This window comes from Parasteatoda tepidariorum, chromosome 11 (assembly GCF_982258835.1).
Source record: "Parasteatoda tepidariorum strain Cologne lab strain chromosome 11, Ptep-v5.0, whole genome shotgun sequence".
NCBI classification, from domain to species: domain Eukaryota; kingdom Metazoa; phylum Arthropoda; class Arachnida; order Araneae; family Theridiidae; genus Parasteatoda; species Parasteatoda tepidariorum.
The window spans coordinates 64354109-64373891 of NC_141765.1; the positions used below are offsets into that span (position 1 = coordinate 64354109).

Genomic DNA, 19783 nt, shown 5'->3' on the forward strand with positions numbered 1-19783 from the left:
ACCTTAAAATATATTATCTAATGGGCAATTTAGTTTGTGTAAATGTCAAGCTGGCAACTTTGGATTGGACAAATTGCTGGTATAAAACTAAAAAGTGTTTATGCTTGTAAAACATTTTATAAAAGATTTTGTGAAAATTTTAGATAATAATCAAGAAAAAAAGAAAACTTATGGAATAAAATATTATGAAATTAATAATTTGTTTGCTTATTCCTTTATTTGAGTTGGTTGGTTGGTTATCCTCTATGTGCCTTTCGGCACTTAAGGTCTCTAGCATATCCCTCCAACGCCTCCTGTCTCTAGCAATAAATAGATCTTGCTTCTTCCCAGCCAGATATTCTACATTCTTTTAATTCAACCAAAAACATGCGCTGGATGGTAAGTCTGGGTCTTCCTCTTGTTCTTTTACCATCAGGGGCCCATGTAAGATGTAATTTTTTTCCTTGGGCATTCTAAGGATTAGTCCGAGCCAGCTCCATCTTCGTTTTTTAATTTCATCTTCTATTGTTTGTATTTTAGCTTTCTTTAATAGATTTTGACTTGATACTTTGTAAGGCCAGAAAATTTTAAAAATAAATCTTAAACATTTGTTTTGAAAGGTTTCCAATTTTTGTATTTCGATCGTAGTCTGTTTCCAGGTTTCTGAACCATATAAAAGTACTGCTCTAACAATAGGTTTATTAACAACTATTTTTGTCTTTATTTCAACATTTGACTCTCTCCAAAATTTATGTAATCCCTTAAAACATGTTCTTGCTTTGATTATTCTCTGTCTAATATCTTCACTACTTCCACCTTTTTTATCTACAATAGAACCTAAATAGATAAATGATTCTATGTCATCTATTTCGTGATTTTCGATTTTAATTTTGTCATTTTTCTTTTGATTTATTCTCATTACTCAAGTTTTCTTCTTGTTTATGAATAAACCTACAATATTTGAATATTTGTTGAATTTGTCTGTTTTAAGCAGAGGTCTGTACATTTGGATGAAATAAGTACGGTGTCATCAGCAAAATCAAGGTCTTCTAAAGTAGTTGGGAAATTCCACCTTATTCCTCTTTTTTCATCTTTCAAGCTGTTTCGCATAATCCAGTCTATCACCAGTATAAATAAAAATCCTGATAAAACACATACATCCCTGTCTCACGCCAGTTTTTACGAAAAAGAATTCAGTTAATGCTCCATTTACTTTTATACATGCTTTGCTGTTATCATACATATCTCTGATTATGTTAATATATTTCTCTGGTATATAATAAAGTGATAAAATTTCCCATAATTTCTCTCTCTTAACTGAATCAAAGGTTTTACTGAAATCAATAAAGTTTAAATATAAAGAGGTGTTAAATTCTAAGCTTTGCTCAATGATATTTCTAAGTGTGAAGATTTGCTGCATTGTTCCATTTCCACTGCGGAAACCTGCTTGTTCTTCTCTTAAAATTCTATAAATTTCATGCTTCAGTCTACTCAAAGTTATCCTTCCAAATATTTTTCTCGGTATGGAAAGTAGGCTAATGCCGCTCCAATTTTCGCATTTTGTTAGATCGCTTTTCTTGGGAATTTTCACTATTACTGCTTCTTTCCATTGTTCTGGTATTCTTTCATTTCTCCAGATTTCATTGAAGAGCCTTTGCAACTGTCTTGTAGCGGTTTCAAAATCTGCTTTTATTTGAGTGCTTTATTTTAATTATGAAGCACTTGGAAGTCATTTGAAAAGCACTCAACTATTACTTAAAGAGCTTATAAGAATCATGAAATATATGACCCTAGTATAATTTTACCTTTAACAACAAAAATCATCAGTAAAGAAACTCTCTCATTTTTTTAACTATCCTATAAACAAAGGCATTTAGTAGAAATAGACTTATCAACTAATCTCTTTTTAATCTCTATTTGTTAAACAATGCTCCTTTTTATAAAGTTCATTAGAAACAAAAGGCTAATCAACTAATCTTTAGCATTCTCTTTCAAATCTGTAACATTTAGTCCAGGTAAGAAAGTGTCTACATAATTGACCATTTAAATTAAGAGTAAATTAGTTTCTAAAGCAATGAAATCTATAAATGTTAAAACAAATTATTATTATCATTTATTTCAGAAAAAAGTAATTGAAGGAATGAAAACAATGCAATATCAAAAGCAAAAGTGCATAATTAACTGTTTTCTGTAGAGAATATATTTTCATTTCAAACAAAAATCTAATTCAACAAAAATCAAAGTGAGTGTAGGGGGAACAAAGTTAGAATTTAGTTTGCTTTTAGCAAAAATTTAAAAAAAAAGGCCTTAAATGGAAATATTTGGAAACAAAAATTACTATTTCTTAAATAAATAGACTTGTGAAAAACAAATATTTTCAGCATTTATTTTAACATTTATCACTCAAATTTTCTAAAATTTAACCAAAACAAATATACAAGAATTAGATAGAAATATGCTTTCGCTGAAATAAAAGAATGAACTTACTCTCCCTGATCCAGCAGTCACAGGAGTTCTTTGAGAACCTCGTTTTTGATAGTATTCTTTAACAATTACATCTTGAGCTTTCTGGAGAATGTGACACAAATGTTGAAAATGGAGTTCTTCTGAATGGCACTGAAACACATAGAAAGCAGTTGATTGCTTAATTGATTGTGGTTAATTGCTTAATTGACGATAAAGTTTTCAATTTGCTTCACTAAATCAATATTTGACTATTTATTCGGATAACTTAAGTAATTTCAGAAAACTGGAATTTATTTTAACATATTTATTAACTCAGCAATAAAAAATTAACCTTTAAGATAATCTATAATTTATATATTTCAAATTATTTTTTAATTAATTTTTTTGCAGCATGAGAATGTAGTAGTTATTGTATATTTTGCTTGCAAATTTTTAATTTTGATAATGTTATAGGAAATGCAAAAAATTATGATCCAAAAAATTTTGATTTTAAGTAAAAATACTTTCTTCCACACTTTGTTTTCCTTATGCACATCAAATAGATAATAAAATTGTTAATAGTTTAAAATAATTATTTTAAAATTAATGGTTAAAAGCTCAGTTTTTATTAACTATTTCTTAAATTCTTACAAGGAGAACAAATAAATTAACTTGTATGTTAATTAGTTATAAAAATATTCAATAATGCTGCATATTTGGTGGGATCTCACGAGTAATGAGTTTCTATTGTTATTATGATAGTACGATTGTGATAGTATATTGTCATTATGAGTATTGCCACCTTGATAGATCAATACTTTTTACATTATGTCACATAAATTAAAAAAAACTATAAAGACTCACAAAGGAAAGTAAAACAAATTGAGTTTGTTCAGTAAATCATGAAATAATTTACAAGAAAAATTTAGTACCATGGTGGTAGACTTCTTTTCTTCCACTAATACATTCTCAACATTCTGCCTAAAATGAAGAAAAGTTACTATGAATGGCATAATTTGTTATTGAAACCAATTAAGTCTAATACGTTTCCCACAAAATAAGAAATATAAAATGATTATAAAGTAACTTTGCCAACATATGACCCCCTAACGAATATATCGTTGAATAGAACAGAATAAAATTTTGCTTAAAGGCACTATTAATAAAAATAAAACTACTATTGATAAAATATACTATTGATAAAATATACTATTAATAAAAATATAAGCAGTCTCTTGTGGTAAAGGTTACAGTAGTAGAGAAGAAATGTACATAAAGCAACAGTTACTTTTTTTATTGAGAGATAATCCCTACAGTAAAAACTCAAAATGAAAAAGATTTTAATTTAAAAGAGGACATGGCAAGCAGAGATGAAAGAAAAGAGTATTTTATAAAATTTTTGATATCTTAGCAATTCAGCTTTACTGAATACTTAGCAATTCAGCTTTACTAATGACAACTAAAAAAAGAGATATGGTGGCTCTGGGGATAGAATGCGCACCTCCCTGGGAGGAGACAAATGTTTGAATTTCAATCATGGCTAGTTGATACAAATTATGATCCCGGCTTGCACTAACCGTGGTGCTGATGTATAATATCCTCAGTGGTTGAAGGTGGCTAGAATCTCCTTGTAGTCAGGATAAACTCAGGAGTAAGTCAGGAGAGATTTTCGTGTTTTTTCTTCTTTAATTCAAATGCAAGTTAATTGTATCAAAAAAGTCCTCCAAGAAAGCTGGTTTGCCCCGATGCTTGATCCAATAGTGCTCTTGTCTTCAGGATCAAGGCTACAAAGCTGAACATTGATAGTTGTAAATTCAAAAACAAGCGTTTGTAAAAGCTGTTAAACACTGGTTACAAAATAAAATAAAACTGAGAGAAAAAACAGAACACAATATTTTGTTACTTGCAACTTGCTCTGTTAATCTCTGTCCAGCTTGACTACTATTCATGCCGAAAATAATGTTCGAAATATATTTTAAGTTCTTCCAAGTGTAATGTAAAAATTACAATTTAATGAGAAAAGTGTGTGCAACCACTTGAAAAATTTTGTCCCTGATACCATAATTGTGAGTTTATATTTTAAATATTTTTTGAGAGCAAATCTTAAACCTTTGAAGAAAATTTCATTTTGTTCTCTTGAATGGTATGCATGCCAGGGGATCATTTGTTGGCAAATTTATTCTAAAATCCCTCTACTTATTTAAAGACTGATTCTAAGAATTTTAGACAATTATGTATAAATAAACTGGACTGTACTTAAGTACAGTCCAATTTATAGAATTTTAAAAATAATAATAGAATAGAGTTTTAAAAAAATAAGAAATTTTTTCAAAATAGTTAATTTCTAATCTTAAGTTTTATCTGTTAACAATAGCATTAACTTTTGATAAATCAATTAACAATATGAATGAATCACATAAAACATACTTTTAAAAATATGTTAACAACAAGCATAAAAAGCATTAATTTAACCTTTTTGTGTCCATGTTAATGCTCTCTTGTAAATATCTCAAATTTTTCTTTATTTTTTCCAGACTTTGAAGTATTCTTTTGTGATCAAGTCTTCTTGCATCAGATAGTTCTTCACAGTTAAGCCAAGATGAATGCATTAGTGCAATAGATCCTTTCAGATCTGATATTTGTAGAGAGTCTGACAACTTATTTACCAAGGTTAAATACTAAAAAATACCAAAATGAAAATAATTAAACTAGAAGTAAATTAAATACATTTTAAATTAGTAAATTATAAGAATAATTATTATTTACACTTTGTTCACTGATTGTTAAAAGTTTCCATACATGACCCTCTTTACTAGAGGTGTATCCTTTCATTTCAGAATTTCCAGGTTTGTCTGAAACATTATTTAAAGGTCTTTGAAACTCTAAATATAAAAAAAAATTGTGTCATGAAATGTAAGCTAAATATTTATAAATAGAATAATAAAATATTTTTAATCAAATTAATAGATTTATAATCAACAAACTAATTAGCATGCAAAATTCTGAATTAAATGTGTTTATTAATTTTTATTAAGTTTATTTTTGTGGATAAAAAAATAACAATTAGCATAAGGTTTCGCATTACTGATAATAATAAAAATGTTTTAAAATATTACATTTTAAATTTAAAATAAAATATTTTTTCAAAATATAATCTTTTACATTTACACAGAATACTTTGAAAAAATTACAAAACCAATAATAACTTGGGAAGAATAATTAGCACAAGAAAAAATAAAGCAGTAAGTTTATTTCAAAAATCCTAAATATTTGTTATCACTGTCTCAAAATTTGCTAAAATGCAATGTACTAAGCCATCTCTAATCAAAATTTGATTAGAGATGGCTTAGTACATTGCATTATGTTTTTTTAAATCAAGCAAATTAAATTTTAAAAAAATTACTTTAAAATATTAGTGTATGTTTTACATAATGCAAGGAAGTACAACAGTGTACAACAAGAAAGTACAACAAAATGATGACTTATGAAAATTTATACATACAGAAAATTTTTAAAAAGGACAAAATTTACACTGCAAACCTTTTTTGTTTGATAAAACAATTTCTAAATTCTGAAACTTTGCTCTTAATTCTTGTAATTCTTCCGAATGTTTCTTTAATGTCAGGTCATGTAAACTTGTGTGACAGTGCTTATCTTCTTCATAACAGTCATGTGGAAAAAAGCTCTACAAAAAATTAGACAAATTAAAAATTCTACAAAAAATATAGTTAAATAAATAGTGTATATGGTTAAATAATGCATATAGTTAAATAAATATTGAAAAATAATACTTTAACTGAACAATACTTGAACTAAACCAAAATTACTTGTCATAAACATGTTAATTATTCTTATGTGCACTACAACATTATGCATAACATACATTTGTACATATCATAACATTCATCAAAAAACAGTCTAATCTTGATACCATGAACTTTGAAAACACAAATTTTTCAATATCACAAAAGTTTCTGAATTTTCACACATTTATTAAGCTGATAATTTAAAAAAATCTCTTTTAGCAAAATAAATTTCTCAATGAACCTTGATTTCATGAAATATTTTTAATTCTTCCAAATATTTTTTTCTGATTTCAGAACTTGAAATGCTTTATTAAACTTAAAGTGTTAAAAACTTGTTTGGATAATTTCATGATCCATTTCTTGAAGCCTTTATAAGAAAGAGAATGGCACATTTTATAGTAACCGTTTTTTTTTTTATTTTTTTTTTTTTAAGTAAATACATGTTGCACAACTTTTAAAATGTCAAATTAAATGTAAAAATACTGTAAATGTCAGTTTAATTAAGTTTTAAAAAATACTTCATACTTGATTAAAATATTTGATTTCCAAAGTCCCAAATTTTTGTTTCTTTAGCCTCATCCTTCGAATTCATGATATCGAGGTTTGACTGCATGTCTTTAAAAATTAATCTGTAGTTTTCCCAAAATTAATAATATAATGCAAAATGAAGTAGGTGAAAACAGAACATCAGTATAATTTTAATCCATAGCTCAGATTTTCAAGTACAAGTATGTAATTGTATTGCAATCAATCAATTTCAAATAATGAATATCACATAGGGATGATAACAAAAGCAAAAAATTTGTAAAATGTAGGAAATACAAAACAATGAAAAATAAAAATTACATAAGAACTAGAACTACAACAATATTTATATTAGTATTACAATTAAAAGAAGGTAGTTTCAAAAATATTCTTAATATGATTGCTTAATATCAGAAAAATCAAAAAGGTTTAAGCAGTACATTCCCGATTACCGAGAAGAATTGGAGAAATGGCCGAGTCCCTGAGAGGCTGAGAGTAAATGCTCTCTGAACTCACCAATACATAATAATAACTCCCTTAAATGAGAAATAGTTGTATCCTTTTATGTCCAAAGTTTTATGAAATAAAAATAAAGTTCGAATGCTCAGTCCCTGAATAAATTTCATCTCACTTTAATAAACACTATGATGTCGAATAAAGATATAAGGAAACACGGTTAAAATCTCTGTTTTAAAAGCTAAAAAGTGGTGATTGAAAGGTTCTTTTATAGGCCATCCACAATCTGTCTCTATAATTAAAAAAAAGTGCCATACATGTCACAAAATTTTAAAAGTTATTACCTCATAATAGTGCTCTTATCATAATTATTATCATTTAAATTGAATAAAAGAAAATTCTTTAAAAAAATCTAAATCAACCAACTCACAAAAAAGTCAAAATTTCATAAGCTGCTTTCATGTGCAAAAGAAAAAACTTTAATATTGCTATAAAGTATACATTTTTTCGACACTAGCATAATTAACATCAGAAAAAAATCTTACATCAGTTTGACAGACACTGTCAACTTTTTCACAGTTCATTATCTTTGACTTCTGCTTCAATTCTTCTATTGCAGAATCAAAGCGAGCTTGAATTTCACTGAAATGTACAATTAACTGAATTACAAAAAAAAAAAATTGTTTATCATTCTCTAAAATTATTGTTGCAATTACATAATATTTATTGAGTAAGAATGAATCATTAAGAATAAATCATTAATCAAAAAATGATTTTAATACATAAAAGAACATGATATTTAATGTGAGTAGTCTTATGCATAGACTGCTCAAAAGTCTTATGCATAGGGAAAAATTTAAATAATGGAGAATCATCTAAACTACCATGCCTTAGAAACAGTCATTCCATTATTACAAAACAATTATTACATCCGAAATAAACATAGCCCTTTTTTTTTAAATTTCAATATTGATAAAATTACATGAACAGTCTTACAGACATAAATCTTTTTATTGACTTTATTTTTTATGCTTTATTTTGAATCAAAATTATTAAACATTTCAAAAAAACAGTGGAATCCCGATCTTACGTTTTTCGCTGGACTAGTGTCAAAAACCGCATGAAGCGGGATAACATATTGCAGGTCATCATTTCGCAGGTTACCAGAATCAAGAAAAAAAATGATTACATAACCAGTTTTTTAGTGTAATGTTCTTTAAATGATTGGATTATTCCAAGATTCAAAGGTTAAAGTTAGCTGGAAAAAAATCCGCTCACAAATTTTACAATTTAAATACCCATACTTTCCTTAACCACTCTTCCTTTGCTTTGCTCACCCCTCTTCTGATTTTGACTCAAGAGGGAACAAACTGGCAATAGTATAGAATAGATAAAATATCAGAAAAGCTACAAAACGCTAATAAACAAGTATTTATTTTAAAAAAAGGAAAAGAAAAAAAATGCAGAAAGTTTGCACAAGCTTTGTAAAATCTGGGACACATTATCAATAGAGGGAATTTTCATGGACCAACAGAAAATTACGTAGGAAGCGGGATAACATACAAAATGGACGATGCAAAACTGGGGTACCACTGTATTTCTAATATTCGGTTGAAGAGCTTTAATGTAGTTTAATTGTCTTAACTAATGTAATTACATTTTTAAAAAAATGAATTTGAAAGTAGGAAAAAAATAAAAAGAAAACTGTTTTTCTTAATTAGAATATTGGTTTCCCAAACCTCTCCTTGCATAGTTAAAATGGTAATGGGTCTACTTCAATGCGCAAAATTTTGCATGGATAAAACATTACACAGACAAAACTTTGCAAGTTTAGAACCGTAAATTAATAATTGATTTATCCATTAATTTTATTAAAAGCATTTTTTATATTATGTAATTTTAATAAGTTCAAATTCATAATTAATTTAGTTTTAATAAAAGTAAAAGCAGTAAATTGAATATTTTTTATATTTTATTATTTTAATTTAAAAAATAGAATAAAACTTAGTTAATTTAGAAAAATTGATGTTTTAAATTCATAATTTAATTTTAACAAAAGCAAAAATATTAAATCAAATATTTTTTTATAATTAATTATTTATGTTATTTTTTAGTAATGTGATGTAATTAATTATAGTAGTGTAATGCCATTAGGTACTTGCATTTGAAGAAGAAGATCACAAAAACTCATACATGTGACCTATTATGCCAGGGTCAGCTGATCATTTATAAACAAAATGGCATGTTAGCCACATAAATCCAAATAATATTTAATAATATAAAACCAAATAATACTTTAACTTACATGGATTAGCAAAATCCACATAAGTTAAAATATTATTTAACATGAAGTTAATTAAATGCAATGCTGTGTCACACATTGAATTTGTTGAAATATAATTCTTTCACATCTATGTTTGTTACTTAACTTAGGTTTATTATTTGTTTACATATTTCATTGTAACTAAAATATATGTTTGTTTTATGCACCTGGCAACTTCTATGCATAATTAGTTTGTTTAAGTTCTACATGGCTTTGTGCTTATCTTTGAGTTAAGTAAGAAATTAAAGTGAAAAAATTGAAATCTTTGTAGAAGAATATAGAGTGTGTCACATTATAGAATTGATACTTTAGGGGTTTAGCTTACGCAAAATAGAATGGAGAGAACAGTTGCTAATGTAAACAAATGCCACATTTCAACAACCAATCAGGATCAAGATACTCACAGTACGTCACTCGCAGGTATCACATTAATTTTGTAATGTAATTAATTTTGTAATGCAATTAAATTCATTTGTATTTTGAAATAATTTACCTATGAATTTTTTTAAATAAAAAAATACATTAAAAAACAATAATCATGCCATGGTTGGTTCCTGAGAAAGTGAGAGGGTTTTTTTTTTAGAAATATATGAATTTACATGAAGCTAAATAATTTAATATTGAAAATTAATAAGTTTATAAGAGGTTCTAATCTCCCTAAAAAAACTTTATAGCTACAGCCCTGTATGCTAGGTTCTAGGAAGGTGTAGTAGTGTTCCCTCAAAGTTACGGATTTGCGAAGTTTTGTACACCTAAAGTAATGGATCGGTGAAGGTGAAGTTCGGATTGCAAAATTCTGTCCACTGAAGATTTACCAACAAAGCTTTGACCCCAAACCCTTAAAACAAACGCCTTTTTTAGGCAAAACTTTATAATCACATAAAAAATCTGTGACTGATTTATAAAACAAAAATGAGGTACTGATTTGAGAAGTGCAATGCACTTTTGATTGCACAAGTGCAATGCAATTTGTGACCTGAAATGCAATCAAATTTTTGCAATGATTTGAGCAAAGTGATTAACTTTAAAAAAATCACTGATCTTTATAATTGAACCATTTTAGGAAAAAGTAAGCAAGTAAGAGTACTTTCTGGAAATTTAATTAATAAAAATACAGAAATTAGTTTTATTACTTACATAAAGGCTTTTTTTAAATTAAAATCTTTGTTTCTAAATTTCATAGAGTTCTATCCTAAAATTCATATTAGCATTTAATGGGCAGGTGTTTATTTTTCTGTCTTCCTTAGTTTTTGTGAATTTCTTAAGATAAACATAAAACTATCTTGAACAATTTAAAGCAAAAAGATTTTTTGTGATATTTTTCTAAATCTAAGAAAATCAGCTTTAAAACTACAACAAGGAATATAATTACATATCATTTTCCTATGAAATATTTACAAATCATTTTCCTACGAAAAGCTGTCCTTCTTAATAATCTCAAAGAGAAAAAATAATTCTATGCATACATAAACAGTACAATTTTCGGGCTCAAAGTTTCGCATTTTTTCTATTGCTTTCGTCTTTTATCAAGTTATTCAGTCAATATTTCTAAAATACCAAAATTATTAAAAATATATAACCTAAAAAGCAAACCTGCACACAGTTATTTGTATGCCAGATAATCATACAAATAGTAACAATGAAAAAATCTAAAACAGATAAAAATTAACTAGTAATATGTTAATAAAACAAAGCAAAAATGTAAATAAAGAATTTACCTATGAAAAGAATAGACCATTAAAAGTTAAAATCATTAAAACATAACTATATTACTTTACAACAGCTTAAATATTTATTAAAATTAATATTATGATACTGGTGCAATCTAAGTGCAATTTGAAATACGGTAACTGTCACATATTCGCTATATATTTAGTTGTTCATACTAGTTTATTGCATGTTTTGATTTCTCAGTTTGTTTCAAGTCACATACATAGTTTTATTTAGATACAGTTACAGTTAAATATTGTGTCAGGCAACTTGGGAAACTTTTGATCTTGACATCCTTCTCTTGTCAGCAAAAGTTTGCTAGTAGCAAGCATCCTAATCCTTTTTAAATGCATAATTTGCATATAGTTATTAAAAACATGTGTATATATATATATGGGTCATTCTCACGAAAACTGTCATTTTTCAGTTCATAAAATCCCAAAATAGTAAAGTAAATAAAAAGCTCTGAAACTTTTTATATTAATAGAAATATGTAATGGCATTATAAGAAAGTATATATCCTATAAATTATACTTAATATTTAAATTAATTAATTTTTAAATAATTAATTTATGATCAATTAATTTATAATAATTAATAATTAATTAATTTAATAAATAATTAATTAAATAAATAATTAATTAAATAAATAAATCAATTAATTTAATAAATTAATTTATTAATTTTTTAATTTATTTTTCAAATTAATTAATAAGTAAATTAATTATTTTCACTATTTAAAAAGTGAGGGAATGACACTAATAGTGAGGGAATGATATTTTATTTTAATACATGTTTTTATCTAAGTTACATCTACCTAAAGTTTGAAAATTATAACATGCTAAGTATATCTAATATTTATTATAATTTAGTCTTATATATTTAATAGTTTTTACTGGTTTGGGAAATAAAATTGGCTGGCACGATTGAACAAAAAAAAATTTGATAATATACTCATCTTGAATCATTCCCTCACTTCAGCGTCATTCCCTCACTTTATACACTAGTGAGGGAATGACGAATTCAATAAAATTTAAAAGTAACAGTTAGGCCTATTTAATTTCTGAAGTCAATCGCATACAATTATATTCATACAAGAAAGCAACATATAATTATCCACTTTCTCGATGAAGTTGTATTTTATATTACTCTAAAAAATGACATGAGGGAATGACGAATGTAAAAAATTTTACCTGGTTTGATTCATTCAAATTTATTCCACAGCAAAGCTTCTTTAAGTTGAAGATGGAAACATACTGCAATTTTGTTCTATGATGCCAGTTGTTAACTTCTGAAGTTTTTATTAAAATATTTTTATTCTAAGAAGATTGCAGGTGATAAGAACATTGTTGTGAGGGAATGACGCAAAACACTGGGGACAAAGTTTAAAACAGTGCTGTGTTAATATTTTTATCAGAAATTAAATTTAAAATTGATTTCCTGAATTCTATATTTCAGTATTCTGAAATAAAAAACACGAATTTGTAAAAAAAAAATTTTATTTCAGAAACAATTTTTTTCTTTTTTTAAATCAGCAGTGGGGACAAGTGAGGGAATGACATATTGGTATATTTTAATTACCTAAAATAAATAAAAAATAAAAATTGATAATTTTATTTTTATTCTTTTGTTAGCTTGCATTCTGAAGGACACTTTCCCTGAATTTTTTTTCTTTGTAAGCTGTAAAACAAACATAAAATATACTGGGGACATGAAAATGACTGTTTTTGTGAGAATGACCCATATATATATATATATATATATACAGTCAGACCTCGATGTAAGGTTATCCGCATATAAGGTCACCCTGCATATAAGGTCACTTTTCCAAAGTCCCGGCTCACGGAATAGGATTCTTTGTTACAGATTATCGGATATATGGTCAAGTTTTAAAAATCGTTATCGCTTATAAGGTCATTTTTATCTGAGACGAGGGGAGCTCTTTTCTAACAAAAGCCTATTTAACTTTCTTACATGGCAATTATCCGTCTCGAATTCTAGAAAATGTTGAAGCCAAGGAACACACCTGGACCTGGAGAGAGTTTCCACTCTCCAGTTCACAAAGAATTTTCTCCTGTCTTCGCTACCAGTAATTGCTCATCTCTGTCCACACTTCCAGGGAGCACATTTTGCCAAAGACCGTGGTATACCACGTACCACCGTAAACAATTTTCTGTCTTCTCATCGCAATAGAAATGGGATAAGAAAAAGGATGCGTTTTTCCCCTTATGAGAAAATTGAAGAAGCCATTCTCCAATGGATAAAAAAGGCTAGAGCACAAAGTGTGCCGATATCGTGTTCAGTACTGAGAGAAAAAGCTCTGCAAATAGCGGCGGAATTGAGAGAACCTAATTTTATACAGAGCAATGGATGGATTCTGAGATTTAAAGTAGACATGATTTAACTTTCAAGACAGTATGCGGTGAAGCTGGAGGTGTTGACGAAACTGTTTTGAATGACTGGAAGAAATCTGGGTTAGAAGATGACATTTTGTTTTTGTCATGCTGGTTTTGTAAGTCCTCTGAATATCGTGGATGACAAAATCAAAGAAGATGATATTCCTCTATCTTTCCTGATGAGAGATCTGAAAAATTGTGACCATGGCATTGAAGGGAAGGCTGAATTTGGTTTGATTGATGAGGAAATTGCCACCACTTCTGAAGCTAAAATTTCTGAAATTGTTTCACAAGTTGTGGACAGTGAGGACAATGACAGTGATCCTGAGACTGTAGCTGTAACCCAAGCGGAATCCCTCAATGCAATAAATGTCATTCGACCATGAGGGAGCTGAGGAACATTTGAGAAGTTACAAAATCTAGAAAACATTGTTCGAAAAATGAAACCAAAAACGAGACAGACCTGACAGATAAATGATTATTTTAAATAAGGTAAGGTGTAATGCATGTATGAACACTTTGAGAAAATTTGTAAACAGCTTTATTTTAAATTAATTTTTTTTAAAAATCTAACTTTCTTTACCTCTTTATTAATTCTGTAAAAAATTTTTGACTTAAATATTTAATTTATGGCTGATCATTTGTATTACCACTTTTAAAAAATCATAATGTGTACTATTTATGTGCTTAGTTACGAACTACTAATGAATCAGTTAACAGGTCACCCTGCTTATAAGGTCACTTTCGCGATGTCCCTTAAGGTGACCTTATATCGAGGTCTGACTGTGTATATATATATATACATATATACTAGTTTGTTTTATGTTCGATTTGCTTACTTGTTTCATGTAAGAAAGCAATATAGTTAAATAGTTCAAGGTCAAAAACTTAGAGAACCAAGATATTATTGGACTTCAAAGATACAAAATAGCAGAAAGAAAGACTTTATAAATATTATTAAAATGCAAAAAACTGAATATAGAAAGACAAAAATAATGCCATGCATTAAGTGTGTTTTTCAAAAAAGGTATATACTAAACTTGAACTTATTTTGAACTTTAGATTCTAAGTCATTGTTAAATAAATGTGTTAATACTTAATCTGAAATTCATGATCAGACAAGATTTCATTTTTCTTCTCAAGTTCTTGATATTTTTTGCCTAGCTCCAATTTCACATCATGCAGCTGTTGCTTTACCTATTTAATTAAATGAAAATGAAATATTTACTGAATAGAAAAAAAAATGATAAATAAATATGCATTTATTTTAAACACTTATTATTTTCAATTTATACTATGTTACAATAATAACAGAATGTTTACTTTTAGTGACTTTAAATGCTGGTGTTTTTGTCTCTTCAGTTGTTTTGCAGCAGCATCTTTTAAATACTTCAAGTGAGAAATTGTACTACATAGTTGTGATTTAATGCATTGGATTGTATGGTTTTGATGTGCGATCTTTTCATTGTGGTGGGCATTTTTTTGTCTGAAATTAAATACCACATTTAAAGTATTTTTACTGTAATATATATTGCAAAAAGGTCTTAGAAAAGAAAAATAATTCTATGAAAAAATTACTTTAGAAAGTTTATTTCTTCAACTAAATTATTGTATTTGCTCGATTTTATATCATCCTGAGTCTGAGTTTCTTTTTCTTCCACTTCTTTTAAACCATTTTCTTGCAAAATAGAAGCAGTTCCTACAGACCAAAATTTAATAATATATAAATATTTAAATATAATAGCATAAATTAATTAATCAAAGCGGCAAAATATTATTGCATAAAACAAACTGAAATTTTTTTAAAACTATAATATTTTATTATATAGATACTCTAATTATATGGTAGTTTCAGTTATAGCCCAGTCAAATTAAACTTTTGGTTCAAACTAATTCCTAGAAATCTAGAAGTGATATTAATATTGTGTCTTATCTCATTTTGGGCATCTCAAATGAGAATAACATGAAGCTGCGATGGTTTTTGATTTAAGCTTAATTATTGAGATCCAAAAATCTACGAAATTTTTATTACTTTTTTACGTTTTGCTTTTTAACATCTAAGGGTAGTAATGCGTAAAATTTCATATGAACCAAAATTAAAAAGCAGTACATTCCACTTCAAATGATATCTTCACACTCTAAATTTAGTTGAAGGGTTTCATCTGAATCAGTAGTCAAAGATGACAACATTTTTTTACATTGGTTAAAAATAATTACAAAATTTCTTACATCACTGCAGAATCCAAGGGCAGAAAATGGGCTTATGGAATATCTTAACCCTGACGTTATTCGAAAATATTATACAGTAATTTTGACCATGCTATAGTTTTTCAAAGTCCTTGCAGAGTTGGGAATATGAATGACTTGGGTCTAATGACTAATACTAATGCATGAGTAATGAACTCAACTCGATCCTGATTTCTTTCTTTCTTTTTATTTTTTGTTGTTAAGTTATTATAGTGCTAAAAATAACTTCAAAAACTTAAGAACATAATCAGCCATACCCTTTGTAAAAATATGAGAAAAAAGGATACCTGCCCAATAAATAAATTGTATGAACAACTTTGGAGAATATCCTCCGATAAAAACTTTGTTCATCATGATAGATCATTACTCTTTTTTATGTATATTCAGGTGAAATCTTTACAGTCTTAGACTTGTAGTTCGACACAACAAATACTACTGATTGAAGGTATAAAGTTAAAGATATTTTATAGACAGGAATGGTGGTACCTATCCTCAGCTGTTTTTAGATTTACTAAAGTACTGATTTTTCATGATCTATCATGATTTCTGTGCGAATTCATTGATTAAGAAATGATCTGAAAAATATTGGGGCAATGATAATAGATTAGAAAAATATCATTATAGAGAACACTGGACAATTATATACTAAGCAATGCCCCCTCCTGCATTCCTGATAGATTATTACTCCCTAATAAATTACTGTTTATCCAATTATTATTAAAATAACCAAACACACACCCACTCATATATACAGGGGTTGTACAAAGTAACGTAAACACTTCTATACTGACACATTTCGTGCTTTTTCTCAAAAACTATTTAGAGGATCATTTTATATAATTTGACAATTATTTATATTGTTTAAAACTGTACAAGATATGAGTAATTAGTTCCTTTAATTAGTTCCTAGTTGTGTGGGAAAAATTAAAATCTTTTTCCTCATTCTGTAGTGAATCATATTTGGGGCACCTAATAAAAAAGTCAGGTATGAAAATATTTTTAAAATTAAAAAAAGTATGAAGCAATCTAAGTAAGTTTCATACTTTTTAAAAGAAAGCTCAAAATGATAAGGGGTTTTCCACAAATTTCATTTTGTACCATTGAACAAGATTTATTAAAAATGACACTAGCATTGTTGGGAATCATTCCCTAAAAGTATGTTTTCTTTTGCATATTTCCTTCCTTTTACAAACATATTTTCGTGCATTTATTGTAACATTGCTAGAACATCTATTGTAAGGTATTATCATTTGTTACATAATATTGCCTTATGATAAAGTAACATTTGTAGAAAACACCTGATCATTTTGAGCTTTCTTTGAAAAGGTACAAAAACTACTTAGAAAATAGCTTGATACTTCTTAAATTTTTTAGATATTCAAACCGGACTATTTTTTATTAGTTGCCAAATACGATTCACAACAAAAATATGAAATTTTTTTTAAAATTTTTTCTGTGTACATGCAGTATAAAATAACTATTCTAATTATTTATATCTTGCAAAGATATCAGTGTTTTTTTTCTTTCAAATTTTAAAGCAAAAATTTTATCATTACTTTAAAATTGCTTGAAAATTTCTTTTAATTTTATTGAACATTTTAAAAGTTATAGAAAAAAGAACATAAGAAAAAAAAGAATTAGTTTTTTTATAAAAAAAAGTTCATATCTCCATAAATATTCAAGTTACACAAAATTTTGCACAACTGTTGCAACCAATAACCAAAATAATTCTTATAAGTTACAAATATATTGCTATATTTTTGTGGCATAAGGTGTTCAAAAACACTATTTTCCACTTGTAATTTATTTTCAGTCCCTCAAACTACTAAAAGCATTAAACTTTATTGATATGTATGAGAAATTGATAGATCTAAACAGTTCTGAAGTTATAAAATTACTCTTTAAGTATTTCTTGAAAAATATGGAAAAATATATTAGTATAGAAGTGTTTCCACTATTTTGCCCTCCCCTGTATATATATATATTTATTTATAAGTATATGTGTGTGTGAATAAATATACTTGCAAACCAATTATTTTTTTCTTATTTTTAAAAATAAAATTATTATTGCTGTAATTAGACTTATAGTCAACTGTTATTACATACATAATTATTAGTAGTCATTCTTTTGTTTCATGACACTACTTTTTAGAGTACTAATTTAGAATATATTTTTCTACTTTTTAGAACATATTTAACTCTGAATTTGTTATCTCGAAAACTCGCTTGTAATATGCAGCAACTTAGTAAAATATTAGTCAGAAAGAAAAGAACTATCTTTTTATTGTTTTTCTTTTTTTTACCAATTAGGGAATTTTACCAATTTAATTCTTTTTTAACCAATTTTTATTTTACTGTAAAGTAGTAATCAAACAATAAACAAACTGAAGGGTAATTCTAAATCATGTATGAGACAACTCTAAATTGTAATAAAACTAAGCATTTCATGTAAATATTTCTTTGAAATAGCTCTTTCATTAGATAAAGAATGTTGATTTTAAATATTTTGCATGCTTAATGCACATGTGGGACATAATAGTGAACTTTCTGTAATGCACGTTTAACTATATTAAAAATTTCAAAAAGTTCTTATTTTCTCTTTAATTCTTTTTAAAAATAAATCAGCCATGATTAGTTATAGGGTACTAAGTGGTTGATGATTAAAGCGAAAAGGACTACCAAAAGAAGTAAATTACAAAACTCAAAAATTTAGTCCTAAGAATATTGTCTTTTGAAATTACTTACTATTGTACTCAACTTGCATCATTATTAACATTTGTTCTTTTTCAGCTATTCTAAAATTTGCTTCATCTAAATCTTCTTTCAATCTTATAAGAACAGCATTTTGCTGATTTAAATTATCTTTTAACGCTTCAATTTCATCCACTAAATTACTGTCTTTCACAGAGTAAACATGAGAAACTCTAAAACCTTTTTCTAAACTGACTTTGTCTTTATTACTCACATTTGCAATCTAAAAAAAAAGTGCCAATGTTAAAAAAAAGCTTTAAAATAAGCAAGATATAATTCATGAAACTTAAATATTCCTCCAGTTAACTACAAAAGGTTTTCAATGAAAAACAATACATCTATAACAACACGTTATTATATTTACCACGAATAAAGAATACAATTACTTCATTTTATATTCAGTTAAACTTAGACTGGTATATTCAAAAATATAAAAAGGAGAAGTCCATCTATCTGTAAACTAAGGAAGGGGACTATTCAGTAAGGAATGCCATACCAGAAAAATCTAATAATCAAAGAATATACATAGGAGAAAAAAGCTAGCTTTCATAGACATAATGTAAATTGGTTCCCCAATTATAAGTATGATTCCTATATATAAAGGAAAAACAACATTTAGGGATACAGTAACAGAAGTTCTGGAAACTGGTTTACACCTCCTCTCTCCCCAACCACTATTGAGATTAAAGAGGAGAAGGAAAGTTTCTTCTTTTTATTTATGGTTGGTTTGCTGCTGACTCTTCGTTCAATTTATAAACAGTAGTAAACACAGAATTCCAAAGAAATTTTAATTTTTTTTAGAGCTATTTACCAAAAATTTATTTGAAAGATTTTATTAACATGGTACTGTACTGTTTGGGAAATATTTTTCAATCTAATACATTAAGTAAAAAAATAATTAGAGAAAAATTACAATTTAAAAGGAATTACCGTTTCTAATAAAGCATAATTTCAAAAAAATTATTAAGATTTGATTATCAACACTTTTTCTTCAGAAGCTCATTTATCATTCTTAATTATAATGATTTTCAAAGTCGTCAATGTGATATTGTACTCAACGTTTAAACACTTTCCTTGTATTCATCATTTAATTGTAAGAGGTGGTACAACATTAAGGCATTTTTCATCTGACTCATCAGTTCCAT

The 19783-nt window shown here is 27.1% G+C and overlaps 1 protein-coding gene across 4 annotated transcripts in view; it reads right to left on the reverse strand.

The window, feature by feature from the left end:
* Positions 1-19783, reverse strand: part of LOC107456716 (uncharacterized) — an 82828-nt gene that overhangs the window by 5433 nt on the left and 57612 nt on the right. For all 4 annotated transcript variants that reach the window (XM_016074660.4, XM_016074661.4, XM_016074659.4 and 1 more), the window contains 10 exons: positions 18633-18861; positions 15219-15339; positions 14964-15126; positions 14737-14837; positions 7757-7853; positions 5965-6109; positions 5191-5306; positions 4897-5102; positions 3357-3405; positions 2467-2595 (listed from right to left, as the gene is read on the reverse strand). In XM_016074660.4, the coding sequence (XP_015930146.2) occupies positions 2467-2595; positions 3357-3405; positions 4897-5102; positions 5191-5306; positions 5965-6109; positions 7757-7853; positions 14737-14837; positions 14964-15126; positions 15219-15339; positions 18633-18861 (1356 nt within the window). The remainder of the gene's footprint in view (positions 1-2466; positions 2596-3356; positions 3406-4896; positions 5103-5190; positions 5307-5964; positions 6110-7756; positions 7854-14736; positions 14838-14963; positions 15127-15218; positions 15340-18632; positions 18862-19783) is intronic.